Genomic DNA, 22,444 nt, shown 5'->3' with positions numbered 1-22,444 from the left:
TTTCCTTACACCTGTTGTCCTGTTCACCTAGCAGCAAATAGGTACCTGGGTGTTAGTCGACTGGTGTGGGTCGCATCCTGGGGAACAAGATTAAGGACCCCAATGGAAATAAGTTAGACAGTCCTCGATGACGCACTGAATTTCTTGGGTTATCCTGGGTGGCTAACCCTCCGGGGTTAAAAATCCGAACGAAATCTTATCTTATCTCTTAACTGATAATATTTATCACCAGTAGACTAGTGGGAACCCAGTTGGGAACGAAAACACGTCTAGTTGAGCGATTCAGGATATACTGAAAGCTTTTTAGCAAGTAGTTAGGTAAAAATAATATTTATTTTGAGATATGCGGCACGTTAGGGACTATTAATTTTGGTCAATCATAGTGAACATAAACAAAAACGAACTGAATGTATATAAATGCCTGCCAGTCCTACATCTACCGCTGGTAGAGTAAGGTTAAGTAGGGTTCGGTCAGTTTAAGTTGAATTTCATTAGGTTAAGTTGCATTTCTTATATCTGCACAACATAAAACAATGTCTATGACAAAACCACCACAATATTGGACATTCATAAGAAGAAATGGCCAACCTCACATAAATACCGTATCTCCATAATTACCGTATTATGCTGTAAAAATGTTCTTTCTTGTATATTATGTTTTTAAGATCAATTGATACATATATCAGCGTCCGTACACCTTTTTACCCAACACCTTTACCCCTCCAGCTGTCTAGTTTCTCGCACATTTATATTCCCATCAAGTAGGATGTCCTGATCCTAGCAAAGAACTCTTTATTCAAGGAATTAGAGCTACCCTCCTTCCTTGGATTAAATTTAGCTCTCATTCTCCAGGCTCTGTTTGACCTCTACAAGTTTATCGGTTCCCTGTATTTATAATGTAGTTTTTCCTTTCATGTGACCCACAGTAGTTGGCTGGGATACCAGTGAACTTATGCTTCATTATTTGACTTCACTGAGTAATCCTAAATCTAATCAACATAGGACAGTATTGTATGTTCATGATTTGTGACCAATGTGAAATTTATACTTTGTAAAGTCCATGGTAGATGGTCCTAAATATAAACTTTACACTTGCTCTGTATAGCTAGGGATTTTCTTTTAACTGTGCATTTCCTGGAAATAAATATTTTAATTTTCATTTTTCATATATACCTGGCTGGCTCGGGCTTGGAGTCGAATCCGGGAACTTTCGGTTATGAGCCGAGCGGTCTCGCCTCACAACTGCGCATAATTTCCTTACGTCTCAGACATCCCTCCTTTGTGATATTCACGCAGGTGTCATCATCCAGAGTATATGAAGCAAGTGCCTATATAAACACAGTGAATATATGGAGTGATGGTGTGTTGTTGTGATACATGAGAGTGGTGTTGCGCCCTCACACTTACGACTCCATTTTATACTTGATCCAGCACAAGGTCGTCCACGTCTCTTGTCTAACTTAAACTACACCAATATTCTGCTATGCACGCATTTCGTATAATAATTTAATTAATAATTGATTCGTCAAGTTGACTGTAATATAGCCACTCTGGAAATCGATATAACAACTTTGAAATTTTGAAGTAAAATATTTAAGCTCGTGGGTGTTGCAGTTAGCAAACGTAAATATTGGGCTTCCGTCTTCAGTTTTCTTAGTTTATATCATTTTACAGCCAAAGTATCATGGATGTAACCAAGGGAAAGAGGAGGACAAGTGGAAATTAGCGAAGAGCAAGATATACGGACAATATCTGCCAAAAAACTGACGGTAAGCTTGGCTATTTTAGGCTTCAAAAAGAACCCCAGTGGAAATAACTCACTTTCAACTTTTTTGGGGGGTTATCCTAGGTAATTTACACATTATTATTATGGACAATTGCAGTCAGCCAAAGATTGTATAATTGTACATAAATAAACTTACGAAAGCTCTGAATCTGCTTATTTAAGGGGAAAATGAGAATAAATTTATCACTTGTCTGGTGGTGATGGAAGATAACCTAGATTCAAGTGTACATAATTCTGTCGAACCATTATAAAAGCTTCATTATTGACTTTGAGACCTGCTTTGTGACTTGTGGCTGTCTTTGTGACTTGTGGCTGTGTTTGTGACTTGTGGCTGTGTTTGTGACTTGTGGCTGTCTTTGTGACTTGTGGCTGTCTTTGTGATTGTGACTTGTGGCTGTCTTTGTGACTTGTGGCTGTCTTTGTGACTTGTGGCTGTCTTTGTGACTTGTGGCTGTCTTTGTGACTTGTGGTTGTCTTTGTGGCTGTCTTTGTGACTTGTGGCTGTCTTTGTGACTTGTGGCTGTCTTTGTGACTTGTGGTTGTCTTTGTGGCTGTCTTTGTGACTTGTGGCTGTGTTTGTGACTTGTGGCTGTCTTTGTGACTTGTGGCTGTCTTTGTGATTGTGACTTGTGGCTGTCTTTGTGACTTGTGGCTGTCTTTGTGACTTGTGGCTGTCTTTGTGACTTGTGGCTGTCTTTGTGACTTGTGGCTGTCTTTGTGACTTGTGGCTGTCTTTGTGACTGTCTTTGTGACTTGTGACTGTCTTTGTGACTTGTGGCTGTCTTTGTGACTTGTGGCTGTCTTTGTGACTGTGGCTGTCTTTGTGACTTGTGGCTGTCTTTGTGATTGTGACTTGTGGCTGTCTTTGTGACTGTGACTTGTGACTGTCTTTGTGACTTGTGGCTGCCTTTGTGATTGTGACTTGTGGCTGTCTTTGTGATTGTGACTTGGGGCTGTTTTTGTGACTGTGGCTGTCTTTGTGACTGTGACTTGTGGCTGTCTTTGTGACTTGTGGCTGCCTTTGTGATTGACTTGTGACTGTCTTTGTGACTTGTGGCTGCCTTTGTGATTGTGACTTGTGGCTGTCTTTGTGATTGTGACTTGGGGCTGTTTTTGTGACTGTGGCTGTCTTTGTGATTGTGACTTGTGGCTGTCTTTGTGATTGTGACTTGTGGCTGTCTTTGTGACTGTGACTTGTGGCTGTCTTTGTGACTTGTGGCTGCCTTTGTGATTGGCTTGTGGCTGTCTTTGTGATTGTGACTTGTGGTTGTCTTTGTGACTTGTGGCTGTCTTTGTGACTTGTGGCTGTCTTTGTGATTGTGACTTGTGGCTGTCTTTGTGACTGTGACTTGTGACTGTCTTTGTGACTTGTGGCTGCCTTTGTGATTGTGACTTGTGGCTGTCTTTGTGATTGTGACTTGGGGCTGTTTTTGTGACTGTGGCTGTCTTTGTGACTGTGACTTGTGGCTGTCTTTGTGACTTGTGGCTGTCTTTGTGATTGTGACTTGTGGCTGTCTTTGTGATTGTGACTTGTGGCTGTCTTTGTGACTTGTGGCTGTCTTTGTGACTTGTGGCTGTCTTTGTGACTTGTGGCTGTCTTTGTAACTTGTGGCTGTCTTTGTGATTGTGACTTGTGGCTGTCTTTGTGATTGTGACTTGTTGGTGTCTTTGTGATTGTGACTTGTGGCTGTCTTTGTGATTGTGACTTGTTGGTGTCTTTGTGATTGTGACTTGTGGCTGTCTTTGTGACTGTGACTTGTGGCTGTCTTTGTCACTGTGACTTGTGGCTGTCTTTGTGACTTGTGGCTGTCTTTGTGACTTGTGACTGTCTTTGTCACTGTGACTTGTGGCTGTCTTTGTCACTGTGACTTACAGCTGTTTTTGTGACTTTGACTTACAGCTGTTTTTGTGACTTACGGTTGTCTTTGTGACTATTGGCTATCTTTGTGATTACTGGTCAAATGATGCACCTGATTTGTATAGCGTAGGAGAACTTCTCAATGAATCTTTGTTTGCAACTTTGCTTATTTTTTTTTAGGTGGGGAAGCCAATGAAAATAAGTCATTATTTGACTTTATTAGGTTATCCTAGGTTAAATCACCTCTTTTTGTTAATAACTTCTTTTAACCCTCAAGGTCATTGGAAGTTTTTTATACATTATACATGTGAAGTTTAATTATAAGCTTAGCTAGCCCTTGTGGTTTAGCACTTCTTTTTGATTATAATAATAATATAAACTTAGCTATATTTAAACCAAATAAATGCTCAATTAACCTCTCATGTCTGCCTATAATTACTAATCTGTAAGGTCTAATCTATCTTTAAAACAAGAAATTATCTTGTGTTTTAACTGAATGCTCAAAAAAATCATTTATTTTCTAAGGTCATGAGCCTTAACATAAAGAATTAATAGTCTGAGTGGACAGCTGGTAATGGTGATTGTGGTAAATAGAGAAGGGATTGTTTTGTTGTGATAGTAATAATTACTAATAATGATGTAACTGATGGACTTTGACCATTGTTTCTGAATCAGTTGGGCCAGTTCATTTTGTTATTTCTGAAGTCTATTATGTGGAGTCGGATATATTGTATTTGAAGTTATTTGAACATTTTATTCAGATTATTAGCTTGTTACTAACATAGATTAGCAACCTAGTCTGTGTACATGAGTGGTATACAATATCAACAAGATGAAAACTTAGACACAGATGTTGCACATGTCTAATTTTCAACCTAGTCTATGTATCATTGAAGACTGTTGGTTTTATTTTCTTTTGAGTTCTTTAATCCCTTCGGCTATAGTTACTGACAACTGCTTGGCAGAACATGGACATTATTATAGACTTTTCAGTACATACAGCCTATATACATCATGGAATAAGTAAGCATTTCTTGTGCATATTTTTATTTTGGGAGAAACTAATAAAAATTGGTTTGACTTGGTTAGGTTATGTATTATGTTACTTTTGATCAGATATCGTTAACTTTAACTTAGGTTAGGTGATATTCGATTAGGTTACTTAACCTAAAAATGCACCCATCTGTGTTAACACTGGGCCAGGCATGAGATACGCCTTCATGGGCTGTGTAACCTATCTAAATTTACTCCTTTTCTCCCAAAGTAAGTTTGCACACGAAAGAATTGCTTGTTCCATGATGTATATAGGTTGTATGTATTGAAAAGTGTAAGATGATGAACAAGTTCTATGGGGGATTACCAATACACCCCTAGATGTCTCAAGAAGTAACTGGATAAACTCCTAAAGTTGGTTCCTGACCAGCAAGGCTGAGGTTTGTACATGGGACTGCAGTAACAGCCTAGTTGATCTGACCCTGATCTGTTGGGCAACAGGAGTGTTGACCCCTGGAATATTACAGGCAGTGTAGTTGTCAGTAACTGTTACCATCTTCTCCCTCAGGATGGAACCCACAACAGTCAGCTAACACCCAGGTACTAACGGCTAGGTGAAGAGGGGCAGCACGTGTAAGGAAATGTGCCCGTTTCACTTGTGCTTGAGAGCAATCCCCACCCCTGCATTTTGTTAGGTATGTTCACTTAGCAGTAAATAGGTACCTGGGTGTTAGTTGACTTGTGGGTTACATCCTAGAAGGTGGCAGTATGACTAAGATAGGGCTGGGCTTTGTGTGTCTGTTCATTAGTGTTAAAAGAGGGAGTGTGCTGAAATTTGATTACTAAAACCATATCTTAGATGGTGCTTTATAAGCCTTCAATGGGGCTGCCTTAAACCCAGGAATTGGTGTTACTCTCCTCTTCATTAGATCAACCCTGATTGTCTTTCATTCCCTTTACAGCTTTAATGTTTCCCCATGTATATAATAATAATTCATCATCCTGTACTCGATACATATTTTGTCAAATGCTTGAAAGGGGATGCCTGATACTATTTTTAGGAATTAGTGCTGCTCATCTCTTTCCCCAGATCATACCTGATTGCTTCTATTCCTTAGACCTTGTATGACCCCTTGCATTTAGTGCTTCCCAACACAATACATAACACTAATTCAGCAAGCTATAGTGCATAAAGGATTGAGTATGTATTCAGCAAACCCTATTATAGTGTGACCACCCACTGTACAAATTTCTTGCATTGTAAATAAATTGTTGTGGAAAAAGTTGATAGAGGACAAAAATCTTAGTACAGTGGACCCTCGGATATCAGCCGTTTTGGATATTGGCCGAATCGGATTTCGGCCGCTTTTTTGGCCGAAATTCTATCCAGGATTTCGGCTGGCAACTCGGAAATCGGCCATATTAGACGCGTCCGCCCGCCACACATTTTGTTATAATCCATTTTTTTTTGTGGTTGCTTAATAAGTGTGACTGCGAAATAAGCCACCATAGGCCCAAAGAAACACATTATGTAGTACAGTGGACCCCTGGATTAAGACATCGTTGGATTAAGTAATAATCGGATTAAGTAACATTTTTGCGTCAAAATATTGGCTCGGTTAACGACACTGAACTCGGTTAGTCATTTGTCCTGAATGTGTGTGCGCACTGTGACACTCCATGTACAACCAGTGTGCCATTGTTTATCAGCCACTGAGGACGATTCCACACATATATGTGATACATTTTGTATTATTCCATTGTTTTTAGTGCTTGTAACTGCTAAATAAGCCACCATGGGCCCAAAGAAACCTCGTAGTGCCAGCCCTTTGGTAAAGAGGGTGAGAAACACTATAGAAGTCAAGAAAAACTTTGTAGAAAGATACGAAAGTGGTGGTGGTAGAGGGTGATAGTGATGGTGGTACACCAGCCAGGGTACTTCCCCACACACCAGCCAGGGTACTTCCCCACACACCAGCCAGGGTACTTCCCCACACACCAGCCAGGGTACTTCCCCACACACCAGCCAGGGTACTTCCCCACATACATGATTTGATTTGAGTAGGACTTGCGCACGAGTGAATAGAATTATCAAAGCTTATTGCTTGGGAAGCATTGAAAATTGGGTTGGGCAAATATGATTCTGTTACTGGGATGGTTTGTGAAGGAGCTGCCTAGTCTGGGCCAACAGGCCTGCTGCAGTGTTCCTGCTTTCTTATGTGCAAACATTTATGGATGAACATCACCCTGACACAGCTGTTGCAAGCCGTGCTGGAAACATCTTCAATGACAATGTTGTGTACCATTATAGGGAAATTTTAAAGACGCCAGAAACAGAGCTCTCTGGATGGATATTTAGTGCCACAGGTGTGCAGTGACTCAAGCTGGTCCTAGTGGCATTAAAAAACAAAGAAGGGAAGTAACCCCAGAAAAGAACTTGGTACTTGAAGTCTTTATGGAATGGGATTCCCCTTCCAAACAATAGTACACCACCATCCTCTTCCCTCCTCCCGTCTCGTCACACATCAATAAGTCTTCAATGAAAGTAAGTGTCATTTTAGTATTGCTTATTCTGCATGACTGTTTTCTGTGTAGGGAAATGTATATTTAATGTAAAAAAAGATTTTAATACTTTTGGGTGTCTGGAACGGATTAATTGGATTTCCATTATTTCTTATGGGGAAAATTAATTCGGATTGTCTGATTTAGTATAAGACACACTCTCTGGAACGAATTAATTATGTTAACCAGGGGTCCACTGTATATAAAAACATGCAATGTTTATATATGATGTATGTTGCTCAGAATACAACAGTCTAGAAGCATAAACATATAAAGATACACAACATATCCCTCCAAACTGCCAATATCCCAAACCCCTCCTTTAAAGTGCAGGCATAATAATAATCACTCTTGGGCACATTAAATGTCTTATTTTAGGTTAATATAGATATTTTCATTAATCCATCTATGATATTTTTTTCAAAATTATGTAAGAAACACATTACATAGCATATAAACATTGCATGTTTATATGCTATCGAGTGGTGAGTCAGGTGGAGAGTAAACATTACGCTTTCTCTGATTCAGCGTTAGAGAAAACTGTGAATCTGGCGTCTGGCTCAGTTACTGCCCTTCATAGGCGTTTGTTTACAATTCTCGGCATGAATTATTCATTACTTCTCCCTTTGTTTATGATGGCATCAAAAGGTAGTTGTTAGAAGCAATTAAACTCATTGAACATGGTAATATGGCTGTGTAGTGTAATAATATGACTGTGTAGTGTAGCCCAGGGGGGCTACATGTGTGTGTTTGTACATACCTACATCTACCGCTGCCTACACTGATTTCCTACAGATAAATACTACTCACTTCTCACCCTACATTATGACTACAAATATTTTAAGGTAAGTAATGAATGTACTGTGGCATTAAATGACAAAGGATGTAATCCTAGAGAAGGTTTTGATACCTTATGGAGGGGATTCCCAACTCCCTCTCCCCTCCTCACCTTCTTCAGTATGCCAAAAAGAGTCTTCAATAAAGGTATGTCTTCTTTCTTTCAACACACCGACCGTATCCCACTGAGGCGGGGCGGCCCAAAAGGAAAAACGAAAGCTTCTCCTTTTACATTTAGTAATATATACAGGAGAAGGGGTTACTAGCCCCTTGCTCCCGGCATTTTAGTCGCCTCTTACAACACGCATGGCTTACAGAGGAAGAATTCTGTTCCACTTCCCCATGGAGAGAACAGGAAATAAACAAGAACTAGTAAGAAAATAGAAGAAAACCCAGAGGGGTGTGTACATGTATATATGCTTGTACATGTATGTGTAGTGTGACCTAAGTGTAAGAAGTAGCAAGACGTACCTGAAATCAATAAAGGTATGTAATGTTTATTTATCATTAAAATTTGTGTTTTATATTTATTTCTCATTGTTTTCTGCATGTAAAACTATAGTTAATCTTTAACCCTTAAACGGTCCAAAGAGATTGACGTTCAGATTCGTAGTGCTACAAAAGTACATCTACTTTTTTTTACATATTTTCAAATATAACAAAAAAAAATGTAGATAAAAGTTTTTTTTACACGTTTTCAAATGTAAAACAAAAAAGATTACATTTTTTTTACATACTTTCAGATGCTGAAAAAACGTATATATACGTTTGGACCATTTAAGGGTTAAAAAAATGTATTTTTTTGTTAATCCATTTCAGACACCCAAAAATATTAATTAGATTTACATTAATTCTTATGGGAAATATTATTCGGTTTTCTGCCTTTTCGGATTTAGGCCGACCTTTTGGAATGGATTACGGCTGATAACCGAGGGTCCACTGTACAGTATTACATGTTGTAAAGCATGAAGGAATCCATTATCAAGTGAAATTTTGGTACAATCTGCCATGAGTTAAAATAACATAGGTGATTATGGGGGTACTTAATAACAGCTTCAGCTCATACACTGAGGGACCAGACTTCGATTGTCGGATTGGTGGAAACATTGGGCATGTTTTCTTACACCTGTTGCCCCTGCTCACCTAGCAGTGAATAAGTACTTGGGTGTTAACCAACTGGTGTTGATTGCAACCTGGGGTAGAGGATGAAAGAATTCCTAATAGAAATAAGACTCAGTCTGATGACATCCTGACTACCAGATCATCTTGAGTTTCTAATCACCGGGTTTCTGATGACATCTTGACTACTAGGTTACCTTGAGTTCCTAATCACTGGGTTAAGATTCCAAACAAAATCTGGGTACTACACTGTAGAATTTTTTTTTCCTCCAACACAGGTTGGGCAGTTGGGCCTAAGGATAGAAAGTGTGATGAGAGACAGGTCCTTCCCTTACCCACTAACAATTGCTTTTTAACAGCATCACCTACTTTCTGCACTCTGTGCTCATTAAACTATTTTGAATTATAATATTCATGGCATGCAAGAGGAATAGTATCAGTGATGCTGGAGGTGCTAGGAAGAATAAGCATGAAACTCTGATGGTATTGAAGAAAGTAAGTTTTATATACAGTATACCTTGATGCGGTGCAATGTGTGATAGAGGCTGCCAGTAATTTTGATGCAGAGAATCTACCATTTTGCACAATTAGAAAAATAGGAAGAAAATAAGAGCTTGTGCATTAAATAGCACAGATATTGACTTACTCTAAAGAATGACAGAGAGGTTAATACTGTTAAATAAGAAAGAAAAGTTAATGTGTAGATTGAGGAGAAAATGAAGAAAGGAGCCCTATTTAGTGCTAAGACAAAAAGGCAGAAAGCTCTCTCCTACTATAAATTTGTGTGAGAAGAAAATAGAGCATTCATAACAGTGTATGTTTAGTGCTGGATTATTTGAAGCTTTAAAAAGTAAAGTCAGCTTCACAGTATTAAGTTTAGTGGTGAGAGTGCATCAGCTGATCATGTAGCCACTGGATGCTACCCTATTAATTTTGTCAAAATTACTTCTGAGAATGATTACGGTCTCAAGCATTTAATAGTGTGTATCGTCAAGAATTTGAATTAGCAAGAAAAATTTCTACCTTGTTTCAAGATGGCTAATGAATGCTTCAGCTTTCTTTTATTTACACAGTAGGTGATTTAAAGTGCATGTCTGTGTTAATTTATCATGCAGAGAATCCCTGTATGTGAAAAGGTAAAGACAAAAACCTGCTTGCCTGTTATTTGGCAGTCTGATAAGGCAACATGGATGATTGAGTCCCTGTTGAATGGTTCAGGCATTATTTTATTACTGCAGTGAAGATGAACTTGGTCAAAAAGAACCTTATGTTCAAGGTTCTCATTCTTGACAATTCCTGAAGTTATCCTCCAGTTTTGTGCCTTATCTAAATGTGAAGGTTGTGGTTTTACCATCTAATATGACAACTTTGATATTGCCACTAGATCAAGGAGTTATTTAGAGATTTCAGTGCCACATATACACAAGTAATGAAAAACTCATCACATTAATAGAGGGCAGCTCCAAGATTGGTTTGCCAGGGTTCTGGTGTAAATTTAACACTACAAATGCATTTATAAATGCAAAAGTGTTAAAAGATGAATTATTGTACCCTAATTAACCACAAATGCAGACTGTGTTCATTCATGTCATTCTTTGGTGAACAATTTCTGTTCCCCCCCCCCTCTTAATGGGAATTAGATCCAGGAAAGTGTACTTCTGACAGTGAAGGTGAGCAGAGATGGGTATGAATATGTCTGAAGAAGACATAAATGAACTGTTAGAAGAGGGTTATAAAGAACCAACTGCAGAAGCATTTGGAGGTGTCTGGAACATAATTCAGTTACAGTAAACCCTTGATTTAATGGACCTTTATTTAACAGATTTAGGAAAAATGGGACAAAATCTTCTGGGTCAGATTTGGAAACATTGGACAAAGTTCATTGTTTGCAGGATTGCCTGTTGTTGTTATGGTCATGGCAAAATAATTTCATTTGTGTATCACAATTGCCATTTCTGGGAACCAGCTTTACCCTTTTTGTCCATTAACTCGAGGATTTGCTGTATTCCCACATATTCTTTACTTAATTAAAGTGGCACTATTTTATATTGTATTGATTTTCTTTCACGTAACCCTCTCATTGTGAAAGTTAACTGTACATATATAAAGACAGGTCACATCACTCAAGCCATGTACTGTACAGGATCAAGCGACTTCAGGGCAAGGGTAATTGTAGCAATGGGTTTCCACCAGCAGATATTTGATATTCACTGTACTGTTGAATGTGATACATATATCATTATCATCATGATATTTTGCCTCCAAGATGTGCATTGTTTTATTTATTTATTTTTCAAGATGGACAGCGCAGACACAAAACCCAGAGGCATTCAAGAAAACTTGAGCCAAGATGACAATGATCCTGGGACACTTGTGGTCGATATCCTTAGTGATTCTGGGGAGGACTCGGCGAGATGTATGTCAGATGTCAGTATCTGTTTCCCCAGGTATATTATAAGTGCATAAGCAATAATATTCTTTTATCACTATAATTGTTACAGTAGTGATATGATTGGAAAGAAGGTGGTACTGTATATAGTGGTTAGGAAGACACGTAAGCAAACACTATGACGTATTTATTAGAAAACGTTTCGGTCCTGGGACCTTGATCACTTCTAACATACATTAGCATGCATGATACTTAAACAGGCTAAGCACCACCAACTCAACAACACAAGAGTCACATGATCTCATCATCTACCCATCCTCATCCCAACATGGCATTCTTCAGGTCACCATGCATCACTCACACCTCACTCTCTGCCTATATATAATGTCTTTCTACCTCTATATGTTAAAAGTGATCAAGGTCCCAGGACCGGAACGTTTTCTAATAAATATGTCAGTGTTTGCTTATGTGTCTTTCTAAACCAACTTGTTGGTATTTATTGCCAAGGTTTATACCATTGTATATAGTACTCTAGTAAAGAATGAAGATCATAGTTTAATTTGGAGACTGCCCTTGTCTATTCTTTTGTCTTCTTTTATGTAGTTATCATATTGTCTCCTGTTTATCTATTGTCAGTGAATTAGTTCATGTTTAATGTTTTCAAGCATTTTTGTAAATATTCCTTTTATTTCTGGGATTCATGAGGCCTGGTCACAGACTGGGCCGTGGGGGCATTGACCTTCGGAACCCTCTCCAGGTAGCTTGCCTTTTGGATTTTTCCTAGCTTGTCCACATATAGTTGACTATTTAATTAAAAAAGGTAAAAACTATATAGTTTTTGTGAAAACTCATAGCCTGAATGGCATTTCAGTTAGCTAGTGATGCCAGCTGTTGTACAGCATTTAAAGGGCCATTGAAATGATGGCTATTCCTGGCTTTATTTAGAACTGTAGATATGTGGAGTGTTAGGTGTAGGTGTAGTCACTAGGGGCATCAAAGTGGGAGTGAGGCAGAGGGAGGGACTTGAGTGTCTCGGCTATTCGTGGCTGTCAGCAGACGTCCATAGCGTGACATCCCAGCAGGATGTTTAAAATATTGCAAGGTAAGCCTATATTTTGCTTGGCCATGCTATAGCTCAACAATGCTTGGGATCGGTATGGTCTCACACAAGAAGAATTTATCTTTTGGGGAGGAAGGAGGAAAAAAAATAAGCTGTGAGTAGGTACTACAGCAGGGAGAAGAGATGGTATTGTCACACAGCTGTTCCCAGCAAGGATCTGTTCATTAGTAATTTTACAACGAAGACTGAATATTCACTCCGTCTTTCATACTGTCAACAAGATGGAACCTCCTATCCTGTTTACGATCGATTATGAAAGCAGCATCCAGCTTTCGTTCATAGATTTCCTAATAAGCAGAACTTACCAGAATCCTTGAAGTAGGTTAAGGATATGCAACAAATTGTTGAAAGCAGGCATTGGGAATCAGTGTGGGATAATCTTTGCCTTTTGTTTTCTGTAATTGATCAGAGTACTAAGATGAGAAGAGTATTTCATGAGGACTGAATCCTCTATAACCCTGTCATTGAGCATTTATGTGATGAGTTCTGCAAAGATGCTTTGTATGTACAGCAAATAGTATACAAGTGTATAGGCTTCATTCTCTTCTCTAAGGAAACAAGATGGGTAATAGTGGAGTCAGTCCCATAGTTCACTTAATGTAACTTTTTATCAGACAAGATATCTGTTGGGACTCCAAAGTTAAGTGTGAAGTCACATTCCACAGTTGTGGATGGTGGAAGATTCAATGGTCTGGCTTGTTGATGTATTGCTCTCCACTCTCAAAGAGGAAATCAGATGAGGTTAAATATCAGTGAATTTTTTTGTCAGTTTGCAATTTCTACAGTGAGCATTCTCACCAAGGATGTGTAACATTTTATGATGTACATTGTGTGAAGATAGCTTTATGAATACACCTTTGACTGCACGAGTTGCTATCAGCTAGAATACAACCTCCATCAGTGGCATTTTCCATGAACTCCATAACTGGTGTGAGTGAGTTTACAAAGCGATGTCATTTTTTGTACAAGCAGTAACTGTGCTCACAGAAGCCATGATTTGATCTAGATACTAGGCAGTCATCTGCTGTAAGAGTTTCCTCTGAGGATTGCTTATGAGTAATGGCCAGAACTTATAGGAGGGTCCCACTTATACAACAGGTTAGGTTCCAGGCTACTGCTGTAAAGTGAAACATAGCCTTTTTTCACTTTCAAATGCATATAAAAGCCTGATAATATGTGTACGCCTCCAGCAGCAATAGCCTGGTTGACCAGGCAAGCTCCAGACGAGCCTGGCCCCTGGCTGGGCTCAAAGATATATCAAAGGTAAGGTACATTATCATATATTAAGTAAGCAATAGAGCTAGGCCTAAAAAATGCATATGCAGTACACACATTACTTACCTTAACCCTTTCAGGGTCGAAAGGCCCTCTCAGAGACTTGTTCTCAGGGTTGGCCAAATTTCAAAAAAAAAAAAAAAAAAAAAATTTCTTGTGAAAAGATAGATTTTTTCCCGATCATAATGACACCAAAAGTATGAAATTTGATGGAAAACTTACGGAATTATGCTCTCACGAAGCTAGCGGTCTCAACGATGTTTACGCATCGGCGATTTTGCCCACTTTGAGCCCTTTTTTGGCCAATTCCAGTGTACTTGTTGACAAAAATCATAACTACAGTATTTTGCTAGAACTCCATTTTTTCTATCGAATGAGTACAAGAAACCACCCATTTACCGATTTCAACTATCCAATACAGTGGTCAGAATTTAGCAATTCTGCCAATTTCACACAAATTTCAAAAGATGCCAATTTCCGAATAGGGTCCAGAATAAACAAGAAAGACATTCTTGGCACTAAAATAACATTTCCTCTGTTCATTAGTCACGTCCCCATGCCCCTCTTACATTCTTTTGCTTTCCACTTTGAATTTATATTCTCACAAAAAAATAGATTTACTGTTATGCAGACTACTGCATTGGTGTAGAAATGGTATAAATATTATCAGCGCACTTGTGAAAGAATATTACTCGCCAGTTGACGTGTATTGGACGCATAGCATGATTTGTTTACTTTTGAACTTTGGTAAAAATCGAACATTTCTGCTACTTTGAGCGCAATTTCAAGGTAGTTTTCTTTGTAAAACCAGTCAAAATCATCTCAATTTCTGTAATATGTCTCTCATTCTATAAAATGAGACCAGGAAAACTAGAATACAACAGTAAATACCATACGAAAATACAGTGCAACATCGCTGTTTTAATCCAAAAACACGGTCAAATTTTTTTTTTTCTCATTACGCACTGTGTGCTGCAGGATTTTTTTTTATACCGCGCACAATGACCACATAGACCCATTCTTTCATATGTAGGCCCACCAGCTTTCTCACTAGATTTGAGGGCGCTAGAATTTAGGCGTACTAGTATGTCAAAAACCCTGGTGCGTAAGCCGTACTAGTACGGCCCAAACCCTGAAAGGGTTAAAATATTTTAGTCTTTAGCTTTAAGCGAATGGTGAATATATTTATTGTAGGAAGTCTGAATAAATGAAGAATAGGTATAATTGAAAACCACTACATTAGCGAAACTCTATAAAGTGAGGCCTTCTGGTAAATTCTTTTCTTAGTGTCTTCTGACTACCTTCTCATTAATGAATTTTATCAGTCATGTGGTGGTGTGAAATGTACCGTTTTGCAAAGTCAGGATAACTTAGTGTCTTACCAACTGGAAACGTTTCTCCAGGAACCCAGTTGCAAAGGTCTCCTGGCACTACACTTACTTTGAGGCAGTGTTATAGGTAGTAGAACAGAGTTTCATGCCCCAGAAGGTTATGTCAAGATCATCAATAGTTGTTGGAGCAATGTTAGTATGTAAGTCGGCCATGGTTTTCAAACAAATGAGGTTATCAGGTAATTTGATTGTATCGATCACCAGAAGTTTGGCTGACAATTTCTTACCCTACACTTTGGACTTGGCGATTGTTCTCTCTCACTGTTAGAGTACATTACCTCTTGAAGCTCCACTTAGGGTATGGATGTCTGAAGGTTCAGTTAACCTGGAGGGAGGCAAGCATGTATCATGGAAAGGCTTGATCTGAAAGGAGGATCTCTTGAGGCTGGATCAAGCACTGGATTAACTATTTTTTTGACGTGTTGTGGGCATATTCCAATGTAACCCCTTGTAGAACCTGCTGGGAATGACACAATTGTTTTATGAGCATCTAACTCTTGCAAAATTAATGGTCCGAATGAGGTTATTAGTAAAATTGTTGTTGGCGACACGGTTGTCCTGTGTGGGTGCTTATCTGTTAATGCTTGAACTGTGGCAACATCTCACAGGAACTTTGCACAAAGCTGATGATTATTCTAATTTTCTCAAATATGTTGCCCCCTTTAAATGTATATGCTAACCTATGTGCAAACCTGTGCACTATCGATGGCATTTTTCTTGGGTTTTCCTCAGTGATTCATGTGTTGATGGGGCAGATGCTTCAAGTTATCTACCCTAGGAAAGCTGTGTACTTCTTTGATGACTGATGAAGCTTCTTGTGAGTAGTACTAGATAAACCTTAGATAATCCAATGATTATATATATATGCAAGACTACATATTTTTTAATTCGCTGGTACACAAAAATTTTATTTTTCTTCATAATTTATGTATTGAATGAACATGTTTATATAATGTGCAGAATTTATAGCTAAGTTTATAGTTTGGAAATATATGGAAATAATTTTTTTATACCCAAACTAATAAATCTCTGATATACTGTACATGATTAACTATGATGCTGTGCCATGTGGATGTAAAATATTGATGGATTCCTAAGAGAGGGATTTTATTATGGTAGATTTTTTTTAGAGGTTGTATGCTGTATAAATTTTAATAGCAAAGCTGGATCATATAAAAAATTTAAGTTTACTAATTTGCTTTGGTCTGTGTAAGTTCTAGTAAGTTGAAACTGATGGAGAGGCAGCTTGCCACACCAGGATGTACAGGTACCCATTTTTTTTTCTCTTTCATTCTGCGTAAAAACTCTGTTTGACCAGAATTTTCAACTTCCCGTGCAAATATAGTTCCCAATGTTTCTAATTCATGTGCTACACTACTTTACCAGAGATTTTTATGCTAAGAATTTTTATAAATATGTTAAATTTATTTGTTTTCCTTATTTGTGCATTAGGTTACTTTTTTCTTTCAAGGTGGACAATGGAACCATGAGTGCTGAAGATGTTCAAGAAACCTCGAGCAAGAATGTAAAAGACCCAGAATCTGTCACGGTTGGTGAACATTCTAATGTTCCTGGTAAAGAGGAACAGGAATTGAGAACTGTTGTGGTTGACATGCATGTTGAAACTCCAAGTAAACAAGAACAAAACACAGAGACTCTTGTGGGTGAAACACACATTGATGAACCCATTAAACCTGAACAGGACTCACTAGCTGTTGTAGAGGATACACATATTGATGAACTTAGTGAAATTGAAGTAGAATTAGAAACTTTTGTTAAGGACACACACAATGAGATACTTCCTAAATGCGAACAAAACTTAAAAATTTTTGTGGAAGAAACACACATTGATGCACTTGTCAAGCCTGAAAAAAAATTAGAAATGGTTGTGGCAGAAATCTTCAGTGACACACCTGATAAAATTAAAGAAAACCTAGAAACAGTTGTAACTGAAACACACAGTAATGACCCTAACACAAAGGAAGAAAGCATAGAAACAAATGTAGCTGAAACACGCTCGGTTGAACCTGGCAAACTTGAAGAAATGGAAATAGGTGCAACAGAAAAACTCATTGACACAGCTGACAGGTGTAAAGAAAATATGGAAACTGTTGTGGAGGAAGCTTACATTGATGCACCTGGCAAAAATGAAGAAAATATAAAAATGGTTGTAGAAGAGATACATATTAATGCACCTGGTAGATTTGAACAAAACATTGAAACAATTGTGAATGAAACACATGAAGATGCACCTGTTAAAAATGGAGAGAATATAGAAACTAATGTAGAGGAAAGAGATGCTGATGTATTTAACAAACAGGAGCAAAACTCTGATGCAAGTATGAATAGTATCAGTATTAGTGACCTTGATATCACTCAAGAAGAGCTAGTCACTATCAACATATTTGATTCTCTTCAAACTGACACATTGAATGAAAAGAAAAAATGTGCTAGTGGTGATGGCAGCCCCTCTAGTGTAAATATGCCTTCTTTACACACTGCTGTTGGTAATAAGGTGAAAAAAGATTTGACAAGTAAGACTCAAGACATCAGTGTTGCAGATGACCATAAGCATATTGCATCTGATTTGAAAAATGTTGCTTTAATGAGGAATAAACCTAGATTAAAAAAAAATCTTGTTAGTGCTCCAAGTAATGGCTTGCCAATTGTTTCATCTAAGCTGCCAAATATTGGCCAAGATAGTGCTTTGAGTAATACTAAAGTTAATATTAAAAAGAGGGGCTCTCTTGTTGTCAAAACCATTGGTCCACGCACAATTCGTAATGTTTCTGTAGACTATTCCTTAAACAAAGGTGGTGTTTATGTTGATCCTTCTGGTACTATATTAATAACAAGAGAGATGGACAGTGGAAGAACTAGTGACTCTCCTAAGGAAAAAGCCTTTCCTACACTACAAAATGGTAACACACATTTATCATGTTCTACATCTCCACATGTCAAACCGAAGGTGAAGGCTAAACACAGTCGCAAAAAGCTAGATAATGAACCTGTAACCAGTAAAGGAAGTTTAATCCAAAAAACACTTGTTGATTCAACTGGCAGTGATGAAGTTCTAATAACAACACAGCTTAATGATAAATTGGCTGTTGTGCATGACACTGCTCCATGTAAAAAATATATTTCTGCAAACAATTCCCTAACTGAAAATGGTGTATATGTTGATCCTTCTGGCTCTGTATTAATAACTAGAGAGATGGATGATGGAAAAGCTTGTGACTCTTCAAGGGTAAGAGTGTTTCCTACAAAAAATGCTAAGAAAGTTTTATCACGTAAACGAAGAAAAGCTAATGATGAACAGAATCTTACTGATTTAGATAACAAGCCTTCAACTAACCAAGGAAATCTTTCCAAGAAGTCTCGTAATTCAGCTGGCAGTGGTGAAGTCTTAAGCGTTAAGCAGCATGATGAATTGGCTGCTGTGGATAATGGTGCTGCACCAATAATATATAATACTAATACAAGATATTCCTTAAGGAAAAGTGGTAAATATTTTGATCCTTCTGGCACTAAATTAATATCTAGAGACAGGAGGAATGGAAATGCCTGTAACGCCTCTAAAGCCAGAGCTTTTTCCCCACCACAAAATACTAACAAACATTTACCCTGTTCTAAAGTTTCACAAGCCAACATCAAAGTTGATAAACAAAATCTTACAAATTTAGATAATGAACATTCAAGTAGTCAAGGAAGTTTTACTGACAATGAAGAAGACTTAATATCAAATGAACCTGATCTAAATGATGTAGATAGCAGCACTGCTTCAAAAAACAAGATGTCTAAAAGGGGAATCAAAACTGTAGGTAAAATTAACAATGCCTACTACAAAACACAGGATGGAAATAGACATAACTGTTGTTTTTGCAGTCATATGTTAAAGAAAGATGAAGAGAATACTTGTTTGGCACTTAACAAACCATTACCATCAAGCTTGTTAGATATCACCTCTCTCTTGAAATGCTTAGGAATATCCTCTCCATTACCTTCTAGTGGAAGCACCAAGAGGAACTCGTCTATTGTTCTGTGTCAATACTGCTATTCTCTAGTTTCAGAAGGTGATAAAGTGTACAAGAAATTATTATCTGTCACATCAAATATGAAGCAGCTGTGGTCTGATAATGACGGTGAAAACTTAACAGCTCCTTTCAGTTTAAATGAAAATGACAGATCTTTAAAGAATACCCAGGGAAAGTGCAGACCCATTTTAACTTTCCCAAACATGGTGAAAGAAAGCCATCCAGTGTCAAGTAATGTTGATGGAAAAATGCAAGAGTTGATATTGAAACAACAATGTTCAAACAATAAGATGCGCATATGTGAATTTTGCAGAATGGATTTGTATGGAAGAGACTGGAATCTCCACCAAACTGCTGTTCACAGAGTAGAGCGAAAATGGAGGTGGTATTATCTGCAGCCAATACTCAAAATGCTCCTAGCAAAGGAGATACATGGGGTTAATAAAAGACAGGGAGAGGATTCAGCAAATGGTAAATATGAAAAGACAAATACACGGAAGTGTACTGCATGCAGTAAAACTTTCTCACTACGTGATGAGTTTGTGGACCATCTGCAGCATTACCACAATATGGTCATTGATGAAGAATTTTTGTCATACATCATTGATGAAGATTTTTGGTCTTACATCTCAGATGATGCAGGTTTTATGGACTGGAGTAACAATGGTGACAGGGAGAATATTGAAAATCCAATTGAAATTAAAAGTGAAGTGATGTCAGATGATCAAGATGGAGGAAAAAGTTCAGCAAGTGACATAGCACATACCAACAGTATACAAGATAATGATACAATAAATTGTAAAGATGCTGGAAAGCAAGACATATTACATAATGGGAAGGGAGAAAAACCACATAGAAACGGTGAAAGTTCAGCTTTACCGGTATCAGATGACTGTCACAATTATATAGGAACTAATGGAAATAAATTAACTATAATGCCTCATAAAGATAATTTTAGGAAAGAAAGTAGAACAGATTTATGTTGTAGGATTTGTACTCAGTCATTCATGAGGCAGGTGGACCTAGAAAAGCATGAGCAGTTACATCATCCAGAATCAGTCAATGAGAGTAAAACAATGAGAGTTAAAGGTCATTTGAAAACTTCACATGGTGTTAACCATTTATTACCAATAAACTCAACTAAAACTAAAGTTTCATGTAAATTATGTGACAAGATTTGTGATAACGCTGAAGATCTTAATAATCACAGAGATACTTGCCATGAAAACACTGTTGCTCTACAAGATCATTATGGAGGAGACAATGACAATGTTGTAGAGATGTCAAAGACCATTAATTTAGATGTAGACAATGTAAATAAAGAATCTAAATTTGCCTTAAAGCAAAAACCTAACAAAATCCAAAGTTTTAAGTGTAACATGTGTGGAGACACCTTTGAAAACCGCATCATGCTGGTAAAACACAAACGTTCATGTCATGCGTTTGAAGAAAATTGTTTGGAAATAATGGAGTGTGATATCTGTGGTAGGAAACTGCATGGAATACAATACCTTCATCTTCATATGTCTCAAGTGCACAATAAACCATACAATCCTCCACTACAGCACCAGTGTAACATGTGCATACATCACTGCAGGACACTTAACCAGTTGGAAGAACACTTGCAGGAAAAACATGGTGTGAATATGTTACCACCAGTTAAGTGTAAAGAACATGGTGAGATGCAGAGCGACAAGGACATTGATATACATATATGTAAAAATCAGAAAAAAATGTCGAGTAGCTTTTGTGCAATGCAATTTAAGACGAAGTCAAGTTTAGAGCATCACATTTCTGATGAACATGAAAACAAGAAGTGGCAATGTGATAAATGTCATACTGAGTTTGAAAAGTATCATCTATTGCAACAGCATAACATGTACATTCACAGTGCTAAAAATTATCAGTGTTCACAGTGTGAGAAGTCTTTCAAGCGTAAGAGTGATATGATATCACATGGAAAAAATGTGCACAAGAAGATACTGAGCGAGTGTACTTATTGTTTAAAAGATTTTCCAGATCATAAAAGGCTACGGACTCATATAATAAGGAAACATAGTACATCCTGGGAGGTCACACCATCTAAGAATTATGCTCGTCATCAACAAGAAAATAGCTGCATGCATAAGCAGCAGCCGAGATGTTCAAATACATCCCCGAATTCAACTTTTGAGGAGACTGAAAAGATGGAGGTCCAGGAGAATAAACACGACTTGGAACACACTGGAGAGCATGTCCACTATGAGAAGGAACAGAAAGAAAACCCATCTGAACAATACCAGGATAGTGGCCCTCATGAAATTTCCCAGGAGCAACTCACTCCAGTGGAAGAAACAGTAGTTACAGAGTATGAAGAAGTTGGTGTAGAAGCACTAGAAAATCCACAAGAGTATAATATGGTAGAAGTTATAGAGGGAACAGAAAATGTCGCTGATATAGCAAATATTTGCTACATTATTGTGGAATAACAATTCTCTTTCTCTCATCTCTTACTCTCTCATTCTCATCTTCTCTCTTGCTGAATGTATAAATTCCACAATCCTGTCTTAAAATTTTCAGTATATAACTTTTTTTTTCACATTACGATTTTGTGACACATTATCACCACCTTCATTGACATCTATACTTTTAGGGCTCTGTACCTACCCAGTATGCTGACCTAGTGAAAATGATCTGCTTTATACAGTACAGTTTACAGATTTCAGTAGCAAATTTGGGCCAGTTAAAAGTAAGATTCAGCATCGCCCAACAAAGTTTTCTCTATAACTAGTAATTTGTATACAGTACATTGGAAGGAGAGCTTATTATACCAAGTTTACAATGCTAGATCTACCATGTGTCTTCCCTTCAGTCTTTGCAAAAATTCTGGTTGACCAGAATTTTCCAGCTTCCTGTGTAATATGACATATCAGGGACCCATATTTGTGGGTTCTGAAAGCTCTTCATATACTAAAAAATAAAAAATTTACTTGAAATGTGAATACATTTTTAACTAGGCTACATTCAGTTAAAATGTAATTTTATGAGAAGGTTCTAATACTTTACAAATAATAAAAAGACAAATGATGCGACCTTAAAAT

General features: G+C 37.7%; 1 protein-coding gene across 9 annotated transcripts; it reads left to right on the top strand.

Annotated features, from left to right (window-relative positions):
- The first annotated feature begins 1,188 nt into the window (after positions 1–1,188).
- On the top strand, positions 1,189–22,435 carry LOC128686884 (uncharacterized). 9 transcript variants are annotated; one of them, XM_070082525.1, is made up of 5 exons: positions 1,189–1,320; positions 1,675–1,769; positions 5,206–5,332; positions 11,454–11,582; positions 16,802–22,435. In XM_070082525.1, exons 4-5 carry the CDS (start codon positions 11,454–11,456, stop codon positions 21,830–21,832), a joined length of 5,160 nt encoding a protein of 1,719 aa, XP_069938626.1. In that variant the 5' UTR covers positions 1,189–1,320; positions 1,675–1,769; positions 5,206–5,332; the 3' UTR covers positions 21,833–22,435. The 9 variants fall into 9 exon arrangements, with proteins under 9 accessions (XP_069938626.1, XP_053630068.2, XP_053630067.2 ...); XM_053774093.2 differs by lacking the exon at positions 5,206–5,332; XM_053774092.2 differs by lacking the exon at positions 5,206–5,332 and having other exon boundaries at positions 1,205–1,437.
- The last annotated feature ends 9 nt before the right edge of the window (positions 22,436–22,444 follow it).

Source organism: Cherax quadricarinatus, chromosome 7 (assembly GCF_038502225.1).
Source record: "Cherax quadricarinatus isolate ZL_2023a chromosome 7, ASM3850222v1, whole genome shotgun sequence".
NCBI lineage: Eukaryota > Metazoa > Arthropoda > Malacostraca > Decapoda > Parastacidae > Cherax > Cherax quadricarinatus.
This window is presented reverse-complemented; position numbering and strand designations above follow the sequence as displayed.

Bases quoted from the DNA above. Each gene is read 5' to 3' on its own strand.
- LOC128686884 (XM_053774093.2), top strand. From the start codon at position 11,454: ATGGACAGCGCAGACACAAAACCCAGAGGCATTCAAGAAAACTTGAGC. The intron at 11,583-16,801 runs GTCAGTATCTGT...TTTTCTTTCAAG, and splicing joins CGGCGAGATGTATGTCAGAT to GTGGACAATGGAACCATGAG.